This window comes from Ips typographus, linkage group LG1 (assembly GCF_016097725.1).
Source record: "Ips typographus isolate SLU linkage group LG1, UJ_Ityp_2.0, whole genome shotgun sequence".
In the NCBI taxonomy this organism is placed as follows: Eukaryota; Metazoa; Arthropoda; class Insecta; order Coleoptera; family Curculionidae; genus Ips; species Ips typographus.
The window spans coordinates 27,840,496-27,858,288 of record NC_138422.1 but is presented as its reverse complement, the minus strand read 5'-3'; the positions used below and the strand labels follow the sequence as shown (position 1 = coordinate 27,858,288).

The 17,793-nt window shown below is 33.7% G+C and overlaps 1 protein-coding gene across 2 annotated transcripts; it reads left to right on the top strand.

Annotated features, from left to right (window-relative positions):
- The first annotated feature begins 2,387 nt into the window (after positions 1-2,387).
- Positions 2,388-17,508, top strand: LOC145740043 (uncharacterized). Of its 2 annotated transcripts, none has more exons than XM_081995366.1 (13): positions 2,388-2,926; positions 5,312-5,506; positions 5,563-5,778; positions 5,840-6,082; positions 6,135-6,369; positions 6,423-6,566; positions 8,430-8,698; positions 8,753-9,081; positions 9,136-9,539; positions 13,376-13,627; positions 13,686-13,904; positions 13,958-14,209; positions 15,343-17,508. In XM_081995366.1, the coding sequence occupies exons 1-13, from the start codon at positions 2,867-2,869 to the stop codon at positions 15,555-15,557; spliced, it is 3,033 nt and encodes a 1,010-aa protein (XP_081851492.1). In that variant the 5' UTR covers positions 2,388-2,866; the 3' UTR covers positions 15,558-17,508. The 2 variants fall into 2 exon arrangements, with proteins under 2 accessions (XP_081851492.1, XP_081851493.1); XM_081995367.1 differs by having other exon boundaries at positions 2,390-2,926; positions 5,840-6,076.
- The last annotated feature ends 285 nt before the right edge of the window (positions 17,509-17,793 follow it).

Genomic DNA, 17,793 nt, shown 5'->3' with positions numbered 1-17,793 from the left:
GGAAGTTTATATTGGCTATTCCACCAGTGACGTATTGCAAAATAATGGAAATTTAAAGATAACAGAACCAGTATTTCATTAAAGATTATTATTAAATTGTCAAAGGACTTTTTTCGAATTCGCGATAAGCAGGAAACCATATAATATTTAATAAATAGTACTGTATGCAGTACCTAATGTGTTTTCTCAGTTTTTTTTACGTAAAAGTTTTGAGAGAGCATATACAGGTGGTGCTCTGTAATAATATTTATACAGGATAACTAACAATAACTATAAAAAAGTAATTACTTATTAATTTATTTTGTATATAACTACCAATTTTAAGTGTATAGCAACGATAAGACCTAGAAACTAGTAATAGACAATAACAATAATAACCCTATCTATGTAATGTTCAATTTTTGTTAACGTTGAATGAGTTTAAATGACATTAGACGGTTGAATGGATACTTTTTAATTTGCCACCCCTGTATATAGTTTGTAAGTAAAAAAAAATAAAAAAGCTGGTTTAAATGATGTAGGTAATTATAGTTATACGTATAGTTTTGTAATAACAAATCATTAACTTTATACAGGGTGATTCCAAAGTTGGTGCTTTCCTTTCACCTGCGAATAGGGCTTCAAAAAATAAGGTTTTTTTTCCTTTGACGCTTTTTCGAAATATGAACAATAACGAAGATACAGGGTGTCAAAGTTTTACTGAAAAAATAATAATTTAATGATTTTGGCCAAACCACTTGAAGTAATTAAACAAAATTTTGTAGGGGTCAATAGCCACGTGGAAAGAAAATTTTCCAAGAAACAACAATTTTCTTGCGTTTACCAGTGGCGTGCGTATAATTTTTTTAAAACATTTTCAAAAAAAAAATATTACCCTACTGGTTTTTTTTCAACATAAAATTTATTATTGAATTCCTTGTTCAATTCTAAAAATAAAACCCCTTTTATTATTTTTTGCTACGACGCACCATTTCCCAGTAAAAAAAATAAAAACCGTCTTAATGCGTGCCTAAAATTAAATGCTGTTTTAATTTAAAATGTCAAATTATTAAAACTTAGTTTCAAAGGCGGCTGAAATCTTTTGTTTTTGTTTATGTCTGTTGATAAGGAATAACCTGTAGTTAGTTAAAATTAAATTTAAGTTATTTTTTATTTTGTTTTTTTTCAGTAAAATTTTGACACCCTGTATCTTCGTTATTGTTCATATTTCGAAAAAGCGTCAAAGAAAAAAAAACCTTTTTTTTTGAAGCCCTATTCGCAGGTGAAAGGAAAGCACCAACTTTGGAATCACCCTGTATAGTGATAATATTTCAAGTTTATGGTGTGTGTAGTAATTTGCGTGTTATTAATTACGCACATTGCCCTTGCAGTAAAAATTTTTTTCTACTCGCGTGTTTACTTTTTGGTTCACTTTAGGTTCTAGTGTGACTTAGTGACATAATCAGTATAGGGAACATCTACTAAAACAAGCTTGTGTTTTTCAATATTAACAGCAAGCACTATTTGTATCTAATAAAAAATTATTATAAATAGCCAAAAACACCCTGTATATAGCTATAGGATACAAGGGTGGTAAACGAAAAACCGACCATAGGAAAACCGTGTAACAGACAGAGAAACTTTGATAATTGCAAGCGCGAGACAAAGACAGAAAACCTAAAAAAATCCACATAGGCGAACATTTTGCTGCGATTTTGTCAAGTGTCTCTCTGAATTTGTCGACTAAATTAGATATTTTATTAGATTTCCTGTTTTTTGTTTTGCGCATGCAATTGTTAAAAAGACGTGGTCTTTAAAATGATCAAGTGTTTATTTCTAAGGGCAACCGTTATCAAATTGAATGAAGATTGATGGGAAATTTGTAGCTCAGAACTTGCAGTTTTCTTTCGAAAATACACAGAAAGAGCAGGTAAGTAAAATAATCAGAAAATGTGCAGTAAAGTAGATGTACGGAGTTTGGGAATGATTTTTTTATTTAAAGGGTGTTTTTTAGAAGTTTGTTTTTTGAACAGACTACTTGAGGACAGTCGTTTTCCATACAGATGCAGTTAAAATATTGCTTTGCAAAAGAAAAACTAATTTCAAAGCCCACTTGATACACACTATTTTGGAAAGGACCATAGTTTTGTTTTGATGGTTGCATACCTAACCTACTAATTAGTAATTACACGATTAAAAAGTAAAAACCAATTTATTACATTTTTTATTTTTTAAACTTTTATAATAGCTCCTTAATTAAAGAAAAATGAAAAAATTGGTTGTATTTTATTTATTTTTTGCATTTGTGACCTACGTAAATGTCACTCATACTGAAACGCTATTGGTCGACCATCTATATCGATCTGTCACAGGTAGGCGGGGCATGTGTAAACCAAAAAATTCAAATTAAAAAACATAAATCCTGAATTAAAATCAGAATTTGCCAGATCATTTGAATAACAAATAAACAAATCATTTTTTATGCAAAAATTGTAGGCTTAGCGTAACAATCCACCAACAAACAAAAAATTACGTTTATATCTCAATGTGGCGTTTACGCATCTTTAGAAATCGGCCATCTTGAATTTTGGTGTTTATAACTTTGCAGCGCCCCGCTTCAGTTCTCGCCTTTACATGAAATTTCGGATTTATTCCTTAATTATGTGATATTGAACCAGTGAAAATCGACAATTTTGATGCCGGACGTGATTTTACGGCATATTTCGGCCTTTAAAACCGGTCGGAACCCGTTATAAGCCACAAAAACGAGTTGATAAGTTTTGTAATGGCTACCTCTCGCGTCCCCCCGTTCGTTCTCCGTAGACAATATTTGAATTTGACCTTACAAATTTGAATTTACCCATCATCGGATTTGATTTAATCGAAAATGAACACTGATAATCATAGTCAGATCCAGAATGCCCATGGTCCCGACCCGAATAATGACGTAAGTACGTTAAATAGTGGATTTTTTAGGCTGAAATGAGGAAGGTGAAGTCAAATAACATGCATGTTTGATTTGTTTTGATTTCCCCCTTGTCCCCTTTGGCGTTTCATGCATACTTTGACCTGCAGAACTGTTTAGTTTGGTTTCAGGGATTTAATAACAGTGATGTGTTTTCATCAAAAACACATTTTGTCCTTCAGAACAAGAAAATTAATAAAATTCTATGTTGTTGAAGTCATTTACCTTTGTGGTGGCTTAAACTATCTGGCAGTATGAAAAAATAAACAGTGGAATTAGGTACATCTCAGAGCATATACTTACCAATCCTACAATGAAAAATTAGAGTCCCTTTCCCCTTTCCTGACATGACATGAACAAAGATGGACTGCTCACATTTGAAAAGTAAGCAACAATATTTAACAAACTGCAAATAAACCACATTGTGACATGTGACATCACATTTGTTTTGCTCTTTCAAGAGAGCATCCACTTGAATTCCTCTTCATTGAGTCTCAAAATGAACTTTCTTAATGGTTGTATTGATTTGCACTTTTAGAAAATACATATTGGCAAAATATGAAACCAAAGTTCTGCTTAGCTAAAATAAAAACTAGTGCCTCTAATCTTTACTACTTATATTTTGAAAGAAGTTGAAAAAGAAATGTCTAATAATAGGTACTTGCTTTTGAATTACTTTTGTCTTTACAACATTGGTCATCAAACTTGATACTCACCTCATTGCAAATTCTTTATGTTAGATATTGAGCAGTACAGTCAATGGATTTTACTCTTGCATCAGAAATTGGTCCTCAATTCCTTCCCTGGATAAGTAATAAACATTTATTGGAACTTGATTAATAAGGACTTTGTATACTCTCTGTGACTGAGGGTTTCATTATTACTTCCATTTAGACTTCTTTCTTTGAATTACCTTACTCTTCAACTTTGTATCAGAAAATAATAAAAATTGCTTTTTTTCTTATAATAAGGTAAATTAGAAAACTTTATAGTTACAGTTTTCAAGGATTGTCCCAAGATTTGCATAGGTTTAGATGAATTAATTATCGTTATCATTGGCCGCATTCGTTTTCGAGCTCCATGGATCGAGCAGCGCGTTTTTGACGTCACGATGACGTAATTTAGCAAAAGCATAATTTAACCAACTGTCAAATTACGTCATCGTGACGTCAAAAACGCTCTGCTCGCTCTATGAAGCTTGAAAACGAATGTGGCCATTAACACTCAGAATGTTGGATTAAAACAGTACAAGTGTGGTAGAAAACTGGCCATAGGAAAACCATGTAACTGACAGAGAAACATTGATTGCAAACTGCAATGTTGTCAAACGTCTCTCTGAATGTGTCAACTGGTTACTTGCAAAATTAATTTTGTAACTAAAACATTCTAATTTTATTTTCATTTATTTCGATAATTTGTTTGTGATAAGTGCCCTGTGTTTAGTTCAGTTTCTGTATACATTTGTTGCCAAAAACTTGGTGCCAATATTAAGCGTCTGGCAATGTTGCCTTGAAGTTTTTGCCTTCTAGATATCTGTCTGATAGGAGCATAAACTAGTTCTGATTTTCTTAACTCAAAAGTTTTTGGGGCTCTCAGGTGTTGAGCATAAAATCACTTTAAATTAGCTGAAAATAAAATTTGAAAGGTCGTAAATTGTCATGAGTAGTATTTTTTTAGTTATGAGGAAGAAAAGAAAGAAACTTCTGTTAACTGAAGCTTCTTTCCCAATTGTGTTACTGCCATCCTTCTCTTATAGTTCTGCATACCGCCATTGTATAACCAAATAGTAAAATATTGCCTATGGGATAAATTCTTACCTATTTTGGTAAAATTACAATAGTTTCATCTACCCACAGTTTACAGAAGTCAATCTGCTTTAAGCTCCAGTAGGAGTTACAATACAATCGCGGCTACCGATTATTCCAGTCGATCAGCCAAAACAATAAGTTAGGCGTACTTTCAAATATCTATTATAAACACTAAAAAATTAATTTTTCTACTTTCAAACCTTTGCAACTCTCAAGTAGTAGATCCCCACTTAGCACCGCGCAACCCCTCGGCCGGTCTACAAGGTGATTTGGTAGTTCTAATAATAGCATTAATAAAAACAGAACTAATATTTTTCCAACAAAAACATGTAGTAACAAAAATGTGTAGTTATTGTGACATATTTTTGTTTTTAGCGGATAGATGGCTAAATTATTCATATAGGTATTATATTTTAAGTATACAGAAGTCATCACGTTATTCCGCGATGTTCTAGGATGGAGAATTTAAAAACAAATTATAGGCTTACTATAATTTGGTTATACCGCGGTACAAACAACTAACTTTTTTTCTTTTTTTAAAGCAGCATGTTTATTGTAGGTTTCTTCTCAGAGACAAAATGCCAGTTCAATCCCCACCGACTTGAGAGTAAACACCACCGCATTGAATGCGGTGGCACTAAGCAGCGTGGCCAAATACTGGGTCTTGACGAACCTGTTGCCAGGTCCGTTACCGCAAGTTTCAGTTTATGGCCTGTCTGGAACTGGTAGAGATAATCAAGGAAAACTCACTCAGGTTAACCCACCCAATATCCCACGTGTTAGATTGCAGTTTATGTTTTAATTTTATAGGAAACTGTTTTAAGTCAACATGCTGCTGGGCTATTACAGGCAGATCCGCAACTACTTTTGCAACAGCACGGACAGATTCCGGTCAGTATAGCTACGGCACAAGGTGCAATAGGCATTCCGGCTGGTGCCATTCATTTAGAGAATGCGCACTCAATATCGCAGTCTTCATCTCAACAACATGTTGAGCATAATCAGCAAATGAGCCGCGATGTACGGGTAATAAAGGTGTTGATTTTTTTATTTATCATAAAAGTAAATGTGCTTGTTGTTTAAAAAGATATCTAATCCGCAACAAAACCATAACCAGCAAAATCTAGTGCAAGTCCAAGTCAATCAAGACAATATGGTATCTGTAATAGACGAAAACGGCGATAAACACAACAAAGATATTCTAACAGCGCAACTTCAAGCCGCCCATTTGCAACTAAACGAATCTCAGGTCAATACACAAGTACTGACTGTACAACAATTGCAACAACTGCAAGCACAGCAAGTCCAGCAGGTGTTGGATAATGTAATGGTACTTTGGTGTTTAAGCTGCTGCAGTAATTTATAATGTTACCTGCTAACAGGTTAGAATGGAATCTTCTGGAATTGATAACAATCAACAGCAACAGCATCAACAACAAAATCAACCACCTCAGCAAACTAACCAGCATGGGAACCAACCTAATAACATGAATGATAACATGGAGATTGTAAAAGAGGAAAAGTCGGTTCAATGTAAATTTCTTAATAATGCCCAGTTGGGTTTGCAAGAGGTGAAAGGGGGTGTAATGGATGTGCGTACCGCTGATGGAAGTATTGGTAAGTTGGTGTTTTCAATAAAAACTTAATTTCTTATTAATTAATTGTTACAGTTAAGATACAAACCAATATGCAGGAACAGGACTTGGCAAAAACTCTTGGAGTTGAAATGGTGCAAAATATGTATAAAGTGAATGTTGATGATCTCAATCAACTCCTAGCTTACCATGAAATATTTGGAAAACTTCAAAATCCACGTGAGTGTATTATACGTTTGTAAATCGTTAATAAATCAATTATTGTTGATTTGGTCTTGCTTAGATGTTTAATAATAATATCAAAGTTTTTCTGCCTAATTTTTGTTCAGCTGGGGTAATTAAGGAAACTGCTCTTAAACCAAAAATTTGTATCCTGTTTTCAGTGATACAGCTTTCTAAATGTATGAGAGTTACTGATCAGGGATCATGCACAAAGACAATATTGAATTGATGTGATATACTGTTTTCGCGGAGTGAGTTTACCCGTGCGTCACGAAGGCTACGTCATTTATAATCATATGAATTAAATCAAGTTTTCGTCAACAAACCTGTTGTGTTTATATTATAGAAAAGGGCGTGTCTAAAGCTTCGTTACGTTTAAAATTTTTCCTGTATTGTCAGTCAGAAAGTAGAGATCTTTGGCTGCAAATTTGCACTAAAACAACCTTATACCAAAGCAAATCAAAAATATCTTGACCGAAATAACATTTTTTATTTATGAGAAGTCTCCGTTTGGATCATAGAATTCCGTCTAAACTTGAAACCTAATTTATTTACCAAAATTCGCAGAGATGTATCACCAATATGTAGTATTTCTTTAACTTTAAGCTCTTGATTTAGGTTCTGGATGGTTACATGTTTCTCTAAAATAAGTACAATAAATTAAAAATTTAATAAGACATTTTGAGTGATGCTGTTGTAGTATCTCATATCTCATTTTCAGGTTGCAATACACTAATTTTATTTTAAACCCGCTGGAAAACATTTTAGACGCTTATTTTATTTTTTCTATGAGTTTATTATTAATATGTTTGAAGAAATTTGTATGAAAAATCTATAATGCAACCCAAAAATCTCAGTCTCTGGAAACAATGAAATGTTAATAGATGTTTCTTACAAAAGTAGATATATTTTACTATTATTAACATACTATCGGTGTACATATCATATAATGTATTTTGAACATCCATTTTAATGCTTCCAGATAAACCAGTGGTCTTGACCCGTCGATAACGTCTCGATTTAGGTTTTCTAGGTGAGGAAATCATAAGATTACTTGCTTGCTTTTCCCGAATCGAATAAACAGTTTTGCGGGAAATTTTAAAAGCAGCTACAACCTTCTAGTATCAAAAAAAAATACATCAGTAAGAATATGTAAGGTCTTAAAATTTCTTATTTTCTTCCTGAACAGATGATAAAGCTTCTAAAGGTCCTCCATTAGTTTTTTCCAATTCAAAATATTCACAAAGGTTAAGAATTAACTACTGGGCTTGTCTGAAGAGAATTTTTCCAGGCATTTTCTAAAAAAATACTGTAATAGTAAGTAGTTCCGAATTTAGGAAAAACCAAATGGTTAAATAAAAATCATAATAGACACTCCCACTTTTTTTTCAAAACAGGTTAGTAATTGTGCCAATTTTGGTTAAATCGTGACAGTCGACATAAAAAAAATAAAAATATTAATAATAATATTATGAAAGTACTTACAGAATGTTAAAAGCGTAGAAACAATAGCTCTTAAAAGAACTGTGGTGGTGTGGTAAATAGAAAACTTTATAAATGATTAACAACACAAAGAAACAGAAAAGAATTATTAGTAAACAAATCAAATAAATTTCGATGGTTGTCAAACTGACAATGACTGAAATAGAAGCGCTAATCAGTAAATGTTTTTTTTGGAAGACATTCACTTAGGTATTTACCCTTTCTGAAAGTGAACAATAGACAAGGATGAAGTCAATAATGCATGTCTACTTCTAAATCACAGGGGGATGACGCACGGGTAAACTCAGACCGCGAGAACAGTACAAGAGAACTAAATTAAATGTATGTTTCTGACACCTTGTGCATCTCTTATTCTAGCTGAAGTGAGTAATAACCCTCCTCAAACAGCGAGTAACAACACAAACGGAATCACTACAATGCAACCTCAAAGTTCCAACGTTTCGATAATAGCTAAAGACGAACACGAATCGCAAAATCCTACGCCAGTACACAATCCCGAAAACAATACCACTTCGGTCATAACTGGCAGTCATCAGTGCGATTTGTGTTTAAAATCATTCCAGTTTCGTTATCAGTTAATCGTCCACAGACGATACCACAATGAAAAGAAACCGTTCACTTGTCAAGTATGTCAGTTAGTTTGGTTTCAGCTTTTTCTGGCATGTTTTGACGTTTTTTAGGTGTGCGGAAAAGCATTTCCTAACAGTACCGAACTCTCTCGGCATGGCAAATGTCATTTAGGTGGCAGTATGTTTACATGCACCATTTGTTTTCACGTATTCGCCAACGCTCCAACTCTGGAGAGGCACATGAAAAGACATTCGGCAGATAAACCATACGGTTGCACTACTTGTGGCAAGACGTTTGCCCGTAAAGAACACTTGGAAAATCACACTCGATGTCATACCGGCGACACACCTTATCGTTGCCAGTATTGCGGTAAAAACTTTACTAGGAAAGAGCATATGGTGAATCACGTTAGAAAACATACTGGAGAGACTCCTCATAGGTGAGAAAATACAATTAAAAGTAGAAAATGGTGGCGAGTTTGTGAACATTTTAGGTGCGAAATTTGTAAAAAGTCATTCACGCGAAAGGAACACTTTATGAATCACGTGATGTGGCACACGGGAGAAACGCCGCACTGTTGTACGATATGCGGCAAAAAATACACGAGAAAGGAGCACTTGGCTAATCATATGAGAAGCCACACGAACGACACCCCGTTCAGATGCGAGATATGCGGTAAAGCGTTCACTCGCAAAGAGCACTTTACAAATCATATTATGTGGCACACGGGCGAGACGCCTCATCGATGCGATTTCTGCTCGAAAACTTTTACGAGAAAAGAGCATCTGTTGAATCACGTTAGGCAACATACGGGAGAATCTCCTCATCGGTGTATGTTTTGTAATAAATCGTTTACAAGGAAGGAGCATTTGACTAATCATGTTCGGCAACATACAGGTGAGTTAATTTCTTTCTTACAAACTATTTTTTAGTTAGTTAGTTAGTTAGTTAGGCAATATATTTCATATTTGTTACATAAAGAGATAACAAAAAGAAACTTTGTCAATAGGCCCATAACAGGCCACATACAAGATGTTTTACGTGTTTGTACAAAATGTTACACTAGCTATATAGGTATACATTGTTAAAATCACATTAATAATAAAAAAAAAAGTTCTATAGCTATTACATATTCATGTAGTCATCCAGAGTATATGGCTCTAGGTTAATAAGCAATTTTTTTATTTTTTTTTAAATACTGATATGCTTTTTTGTTGACTAACTTGTCGAGGTAACTTGTTAAACAATTTTACGCACATATATTCTGGACTTTTTTCGCTCAGGTTCAGTCTGTGCCTAGGGTAACAAAATTATTCAGATCTTGTGTTGTAGTTTTGATGCGAACTTAATTGTTGGAAAAGATGTTTGTTTCTATACAGAAACATGAGGCATTCAAAAATATATAATGCATACACTGTCAGAATTCCCAATTGGCTGAAAACATTTCTACATGATTGGTTAAAGTCCATTTTTTTAACTATCCTAATAACCCTCTTCTGAGCAACAAAACAATCCTGAATACCTGCACTTCTACCCCAAAAAATTATTCCATATTTTAATATGGATTCGTAATTTGCAAAATACAATATTTTCATACATGCCATAACAGACGGAGTTTAATTTTTTAATTAATTTATTCACGTGAAAAGACCAATCCAAATGCTAATCCACCTGAACTTTGTATTCTCTGTTACAGGAAAGCTGTCACTTCCTATTTTTACACAATTAGTACATTAGTCTTTTGAACGTTTATGATTAGAAGAATTTGGCAAACCATTTACTTACTGTCTCCATAAGGTGATTGGTGTATGTTGAGAGTTGACAAAAATTGCCGTTCATAATTAACAGACTAGTATCATCTGCATAATTAATTATTTCTTGCTTAGGACTTTGTATCAGAGAACAGATGTCATTGATGAAAATTACAAACCGGAGCGGTCCCAATATACTACCCTGGGCTATGCCATGATCAGTATATAGTCTTTTTGAATTACAACTTTGAAAATTTTTACATATCTTTACTATTTGAGCCCGTTCAAAAAGATATGACTTAAGCCATTGCCACGCTTGTCCCCTTATCCCATATTTGTCTAGTTTATCAAGAAGTATACTCCTATCTAGACTGTCGTAAGCCTTTGATAAGTCCAAAAACAAACCAAAGGCAGCTTCTTTATTTTCAAAGGCATTTAAGATTAATTGTGTGTATTGGTATACCGCAGTTTGCGTAGACTTTCCTTTTAAACATCCTTTTAAAAATTTTATATCCAGTATTGGGTAATGTCAAACTTAAATTTCAGATTGTAAAACTATGCTTTTATATTTCACACTTACTATGTATCGATTTAACTCTTTATTATCATTCAAACCAAGCATAAAGTGGTGCTCTTTTCTGATTTGGGAAGCAGCTTCAGTTTACTTGAATGACTTTGCTACAGAATGATGAATTGTTGATTTGTGGCGATATTTGCTCTGCTTTCTTATGCACTTCCATTTCCTTTACATATAGATTTTGAATTTTTACTACATCCAATCCAACGTCCAACCAAACTTGTAAAATGTGTTTTACTATACAGGATAATAGTGATGATTCCATGGGAAGTTGTAAATAAAATTCTAGGTCAGATACTCAAAAACTTACTTTGATTTATGCTAATTTAAGTAAGAATTTCAACCATATAAAGCATACTTAGATGTGTAGAATGCGATAACCAAGAGTTTAGTTTTTCATTCCACTTTCATACCTGTTCATTCTTCCATTTTGGGGTTTAATTTGGTTCTTATGTTTTTTGTAGCTACATTTTTTTTTACCTCTAGAAAACGAAAGAAACCTTGATATAGCAAAACGTTTAACTTTGGTAAATTCAAATTGTGAAGCTTCATAAACGTTGAAGAGAAGCAATACATTTTTACCCTATACAGTAAAGATATTGCTTTTCTTTTAGCCCTGATGAATAATATTATTAAGATTAATTGGCTAAAATGATAGCTTATTTTTTCATGGCACATCTTTGTCTGAAAGAGACAACATAGTACAATCAAAGAATAATAATTTAACAAGAAGGGACAGCCGGCATAATTCCTTTGATGTTGGGGTGATGTTTTTGGCTGACCTCGGTTTGCCTTTAGTAAGAAACATGTTGCGGTTGTCTCTTATCCTAACACATCATTCAATAAGTCCCGGGACTAACCCACAGGTGGCACTACAAGTCGCATTTTTATATTTTTCCCTTGAAGTACCATCTTTCAAACGACAGCTGTCAAATCCTGAGCTCATTCCCTCCAATATTTTGTTTGTGAGAATTTTTTAAAGTGAACAACTTTTGAGTTTTTTTAAAACATGGAAAAAAGTGATTTTCGTGTGCTGATTAAACACTGTTTCCTGATGGGAAAAAACACCGTCCAAACAGAACAATGGCTTGAAAAATGTTACGGGGACTCTTCTCCATCGAAAACAAAGATTTGTAGGTGGTTTGCTGATTTTAAACGCGGTCGTACAGACACAAATGACGCTGAACGGTCTGGACGCCCAAATTCGGCTGTTGTTCCAGAAAACATCCAAAAAATCCACAAAATGATATTGTCTGATCGTAAACTGAAAGTGAGTGAGATAGATGAGGCCTCAAAGATATCAGAAGGTAGTGGGTTAATAATTTTGTATGAACATTTGGGTATGCGAAAGCTGCTTTCGAAATGGGTGCCGCGAGTGCTCACTATTGACCAAAAACAACAACGAATTGATGATTCAGAGCGCTGTTTGGAGCTGTTTAACCGTAATAAAAAGGATTTTTTGCGTCGATATGTGACCATGGACGAAACCTGGATCCATCACTACACACCTGAATCAAAACGGCAGCCATCTGAGTGGACTGGACCCGGCGAAAGCCGTCCAAAGCGACCAAAAACGCAACAATCGGCTGGCAAGGTTATGGCCTCTGTATTCTGGGATACACACGGTATATTGTTCATTGACTATTTGGAAAAGGGAAAAACAATCAACAGCGCCTATTATTGTGCATTATTGGACCGATTGAAGGATGAAATCGCACTAAAACGGCCCCATATGAAGAAGAAAAAGATTCTCTTTCATCAAGACAATGCACCGTGTCACAAGTCCATAAAAACGAAGGTCAAATTCAACGAATTGGGTTTCGAATTGCTTCCCCACCCACCGTATAGTCCAGACCTGGCCCCCCAGCGACTACTGGCTGTTTTCAGACCTCAAAAAAATGCTCCAGGGAAAGAAATATCAATCAAATGAGGAAGTCATCGCTGAAACTGAAGCGTATTTTGAGGCCAAGGAAAAATCGTTCTATAAACATGGTATAGAAAAGTTGGAAAATCGTTTGAAAATCGTCCCGGGACTTATTGAATGAAGTGTTATTTTATTTTGAAATAAAAATTGCATCCAATTTTCAGGATCAACTATAAACTAATTTTAATCATTCACATATAACTTTAAACTGATGTTTTAAAACAAATATTTGATGTGGTCTGAGATATGGCAACATTCTTTAACAACCTGAATGACCAACCAATGAAACTCCTGATATTTAACGATCCAAGCCGATATCAGTCGATTGTCTCTTAACTTTGGTAGAAAAAGTCTCTCTCTGTAATTCGCTTTCTCTTTTCAACTGTCTCTTCTTGTTAAATAGCTATTCTTTGGTAGAATTATGTGTCTATTTAAATCTTATTAATAAAAAGCATGTCAGTTATTGATTAATTGTATTCAGGTGAGACGCCATTCAAATGTACATATTGTCCAAAGGCGTTTACTCGAAAGGATCACTTAGTTAACCATACTCGACAACATACTGGCGAATCTCCGCACAAGTGCACTTATTGTAGAAAGTTTTTTACCCGAAAAGAACATTTAAACAACCACGTGAGGCAACACACCGGAGAATCGCCTCACAAGTGTCACTTTTGTGCCAAATCCTTCACTAGGAAGGAACATTTAACGAACCACGTCCGCATTCATACAGGTTGTTATTCTACTTCGCACAATATTTTGAGATGAATTTAATAAGTGGGGATATTTAGGTGAATCTCCTCATCGTTGTGAGTTTTGTCAGAAAACGTTCACTAGGAAGGAACATTTAACGAACCATTTGAGACAACATACCGGCGAAACGCCTCATTGTTGTAACGTTTGCTCGAAACCGTTTACTCGGAAGGAGCACCTCTTAGTACACATGCGATCGCATACCGGCGAGCGACCTTTCACTTGTAGCGAATGCGGAAAATCATTTCCTCTCAAAGGTTAGTTTCTAGTTTTGCGTTCAAACCTGCTTTTTGACTATTAGTTAAAATAGGAAACTTGCTATTCCACGAGCGATCGCACAACAAAGGACAGCTCGCGGAACGACCTTTCCGGTGTGATTTGTGCGAAAAAGACTTTATTTGCAAGGGCCATTTGGTGTCTCACAGACGATCTCATGGCGCCGAGAAGCCGTTTAACTGCACAGAGTGCGGTAAATCCTTTGGTGAGAAAGGCATTCTTTTGCGACACACAAGGAAACATGCTGCTGATCGGGAGAAAGCAGAGTTGGCTGAACAAGCACAAGGTGAGATATTTTTGTCTTTATTAATAATATTGATGATTATCTAATATTTTCAAAACCTAGTTAAAATTATTATGCAAAACTTAGTTGGTTTTCGATGAATATTATAGTTAAAGACGCATTTTTGTGGTTATTGTAATATTCTTTAGACCTAATGATTTGACGTGAATGTCATTAAGAAAAGATGTTTGTGTTTTCTAAAGATGAAAAATTCTCAGAAATTTATTTTTGGAAAAAATGCCAACTAGATGTGTTACTTGAAAGACCACAATATAAGTAAGTATTTACAGCTTCTTGGAGTCAAATTTGACAACCTTTAACGTTAACGCACACTTTTATACTTTTCTTACGTCACGTGAGAGCTGTCATAACCTGTTCACTGATGACTTGAAACTATAAAATCACGAATGGTTGCTCATTTGAAGAATTACACTGGAAGTTGTGTTTAAAGCTCCATGGAGCCACATTTGACAGTTGAGCAACACTTTAATACTTTGGTTGCGTCACGTGACAGATGTTGTAACTGTCTAAACTCACTCTACAGTGACCTGGATGTATAAAATGCCAAATAGATGTGTTTCATTTTTATAACTATTTAACTGTGCTTAGTTGACAAGTTTCATTTCATTTCAAATTAAATTTGAAAACAATGCTTCAGGTTTCAAACTTTGATTGTGGTAAATTTATTCACAAGTGACAAAAAAATGTGTAAGAGAGTATTTTCGCAATATCTGAAGAACGTATTGACCGGTTGTAGTGAAATTTGGAGGTTAAAACTTTTACATTATTCAGTTTATATGCGATTTTTTAGTGCCTTCATTTATTTTTAACATGCGTTTTCATGATTATAATGCATTTTAGCCCTGATGAAGGTTGAAACCAATAATCCGAATGGTAAAATAAATCAATATTCACAGTACAGTTCAAATTTCTTGTTAGGTTCTTCTCAGCGGCAATCTAACTACATCTTTCAATCTACTCACAGAATTAACAGTCAATTTGAAGGTTTAAGCTTAATTTAAGTTTAGACTGTGAATGTTCAGTAGCATGCACTACAAAGAAAAACACTCTATGAAGTTAAATCTTCAAAATGACCATACACGGTCACAAAACTAACTTATAAAGTTTGAAAATAGCTGCGCAACATCAACAACAACAACAACAGCAGCAACAACAACAGCAAGGCCAGTCGCAAACGAATCTCCAACAGCTTTCTGACGTAGCTCAGCAGCAAACGTCACAACAAACGACCAATAGCAACGCGCAGGTGCATGCACATCATTTGATTCACAACCACAATCATCATTCGGTCGTGGTTCCTAACAACGCTGGAGTGTTAGCGACCTACTAGAATTTCGATCAGTTTTGGAATGTATAAAGTGGACGCCACTGTAGTTTCCGTTCCGATTGTCTTGTTGAATATTTGCGTATAATATATAGAGAGGCTGTGATTAACCTTAAAGGCGGGATTAAGCCATAGCTTCATGGATCTGCATATTTGACGGTGATTATATTTTACATTTTAACCCCCACATTCTGCGGTTTATACATTTCCAAAACTGAATCTTCATTATGTGATAGTAGCGGCTTTTTAACGATATTGCATGTAGTTAATTCTATGCCATATACGAGCTGCCTCCGTCAAATATTTTCTAGAAGATATAACGAAAATTTATTTACAAAATTTTAGTGCAATAGAATATACAGCGTGAGTTTTTAATTAGATTGCATTTTGTATTTTAACTCAAAATATGATCAACGCCTACATAGGTTACATAGCAGGGTTGAGCTGATTTTAATCATGATTTAAATCACCTGATTTTTTGAAATAAAAATCATGTTTTAAATCAAAAATACCTTATTTTGCAATTAGACTCACAGAATAAACTAAAACAATAATTCTTTTAAAACTAAACCGGAATAAAATACATTAGGCACTTATCTACTAAAAACTAAATAATTTAAAAAAAATTCTTTATTTTTGTCGTAAAGCTGAACAAAAAAAATCTAATTACCCTCCTTTCTCTATTCCTAAGCTGTTATATCAGAGTGTACAAATCCAATCTTTGCACTGATATTTTGATTGACAGGAAGAAACAACTAAATCACACTTATGTTACACCGATCATATAATATGGGAAAGAAAGGATCAAAATAAGGACAAAACACTGAAAAACAGTAGAAAAATTAAATCTCCTGAGTTTACGCAATAAACAAGTAAACAACCTATTTTTATCCAACAGTTTTACCGATTTGAACTCCGGACGTTCGTTCAATATCGATATTATTTTAAATCACTTACAGCAATTGAGGGTTTTAATATTAAAACCAAAAAAATAAATCATGATTTTTATGATTTTTTTAAACAAATCAGTGATTTTTGCAATTAAAATCAAACTTTGCCCAACCCTGCTACATAGGGTCAATATTTAAAGGCAATTAAATTATTTTGGCCAACTCTTAAAGAAATTAAAATCTATAGTACAGATTGTAAAAATTCCAATTCGTCAGTGCACTGAATAAAAGCAAAATAACTTTTGACTTTTATGGGAAACACATCGATCTATAGATAATTGTCGTTTATGATTGGAGCTAAAATATTGATGATGTATTAATTAAAAACACACACTGCATGTAATAATATACTCGTTTTTATTATTTGAAGCAAATTAAACATGGGAACAACTACCTTGAACTCATATCAGCCTTTGTGTAGGTTTTCGAAATAGGTCACGGTAATTAATTTAAGTAGTTTTAAGAGAAAATAACCCAACGAGTAAAGAAATTAAAATTGGTATAAAAAAGATTCCTGTTTCAGTTTAAGGAGTCGTGTATAAAGCAAAAAAACAAAATACTACTTAGTCATATCAATTATTTAAAAATCTGGTATTGAACTTTTTTTTTTTTTAATTTTAAATTACCAAACTAGGACTTTTTCTTAGGTCTTCTTCTTGAAATACAAAAGAAATTGTTTAACTTGTTTGTAAGACACATTTAATCAAAACTGGATTTTGAACTTTACACAACTGTACATAATAAGAAAAGAAAATGACGAAACGCCTTTATAATTATTATTATTATTGTTAGTTTACTGTACGAGAAGTTTATTTGTTATTTTTTTACGATTATTTTCTACCTATAGATTATTTAGATACTTTTTAAATTACCTTTGTATATAGTAAGTATACGTGTAAAGCGATTGCAAAATAGTTTATTTTAGGCATGAATAGAAATTATGAAGTTTTTATTTTACAAATAAAGTATGGCATTAAACGACACTATGAAATAATAATATAAAAGTATATGTTGGGTTTTTTATGCTGTTCATGAAAGTACCACACCTTTATCTCGCATACTGAGTTTCACAAAAGTATGGAATCCCAAAAAAACACGTCAGGAAGGCATTTTTGTGGAAAATGTTTCATATGTAGGATATTTTCCTGGCTACTTAAAACAGAAAGATCCAACTGAATTATAAATACTAACACATCAATAATTATCAAATTTATTCGTTAGAACGAATTCCTTCTATTTGGTAAGGCGTGTACGTCAAATTTCCACCTTGCTCAGGAATGATTTGTGGAAGA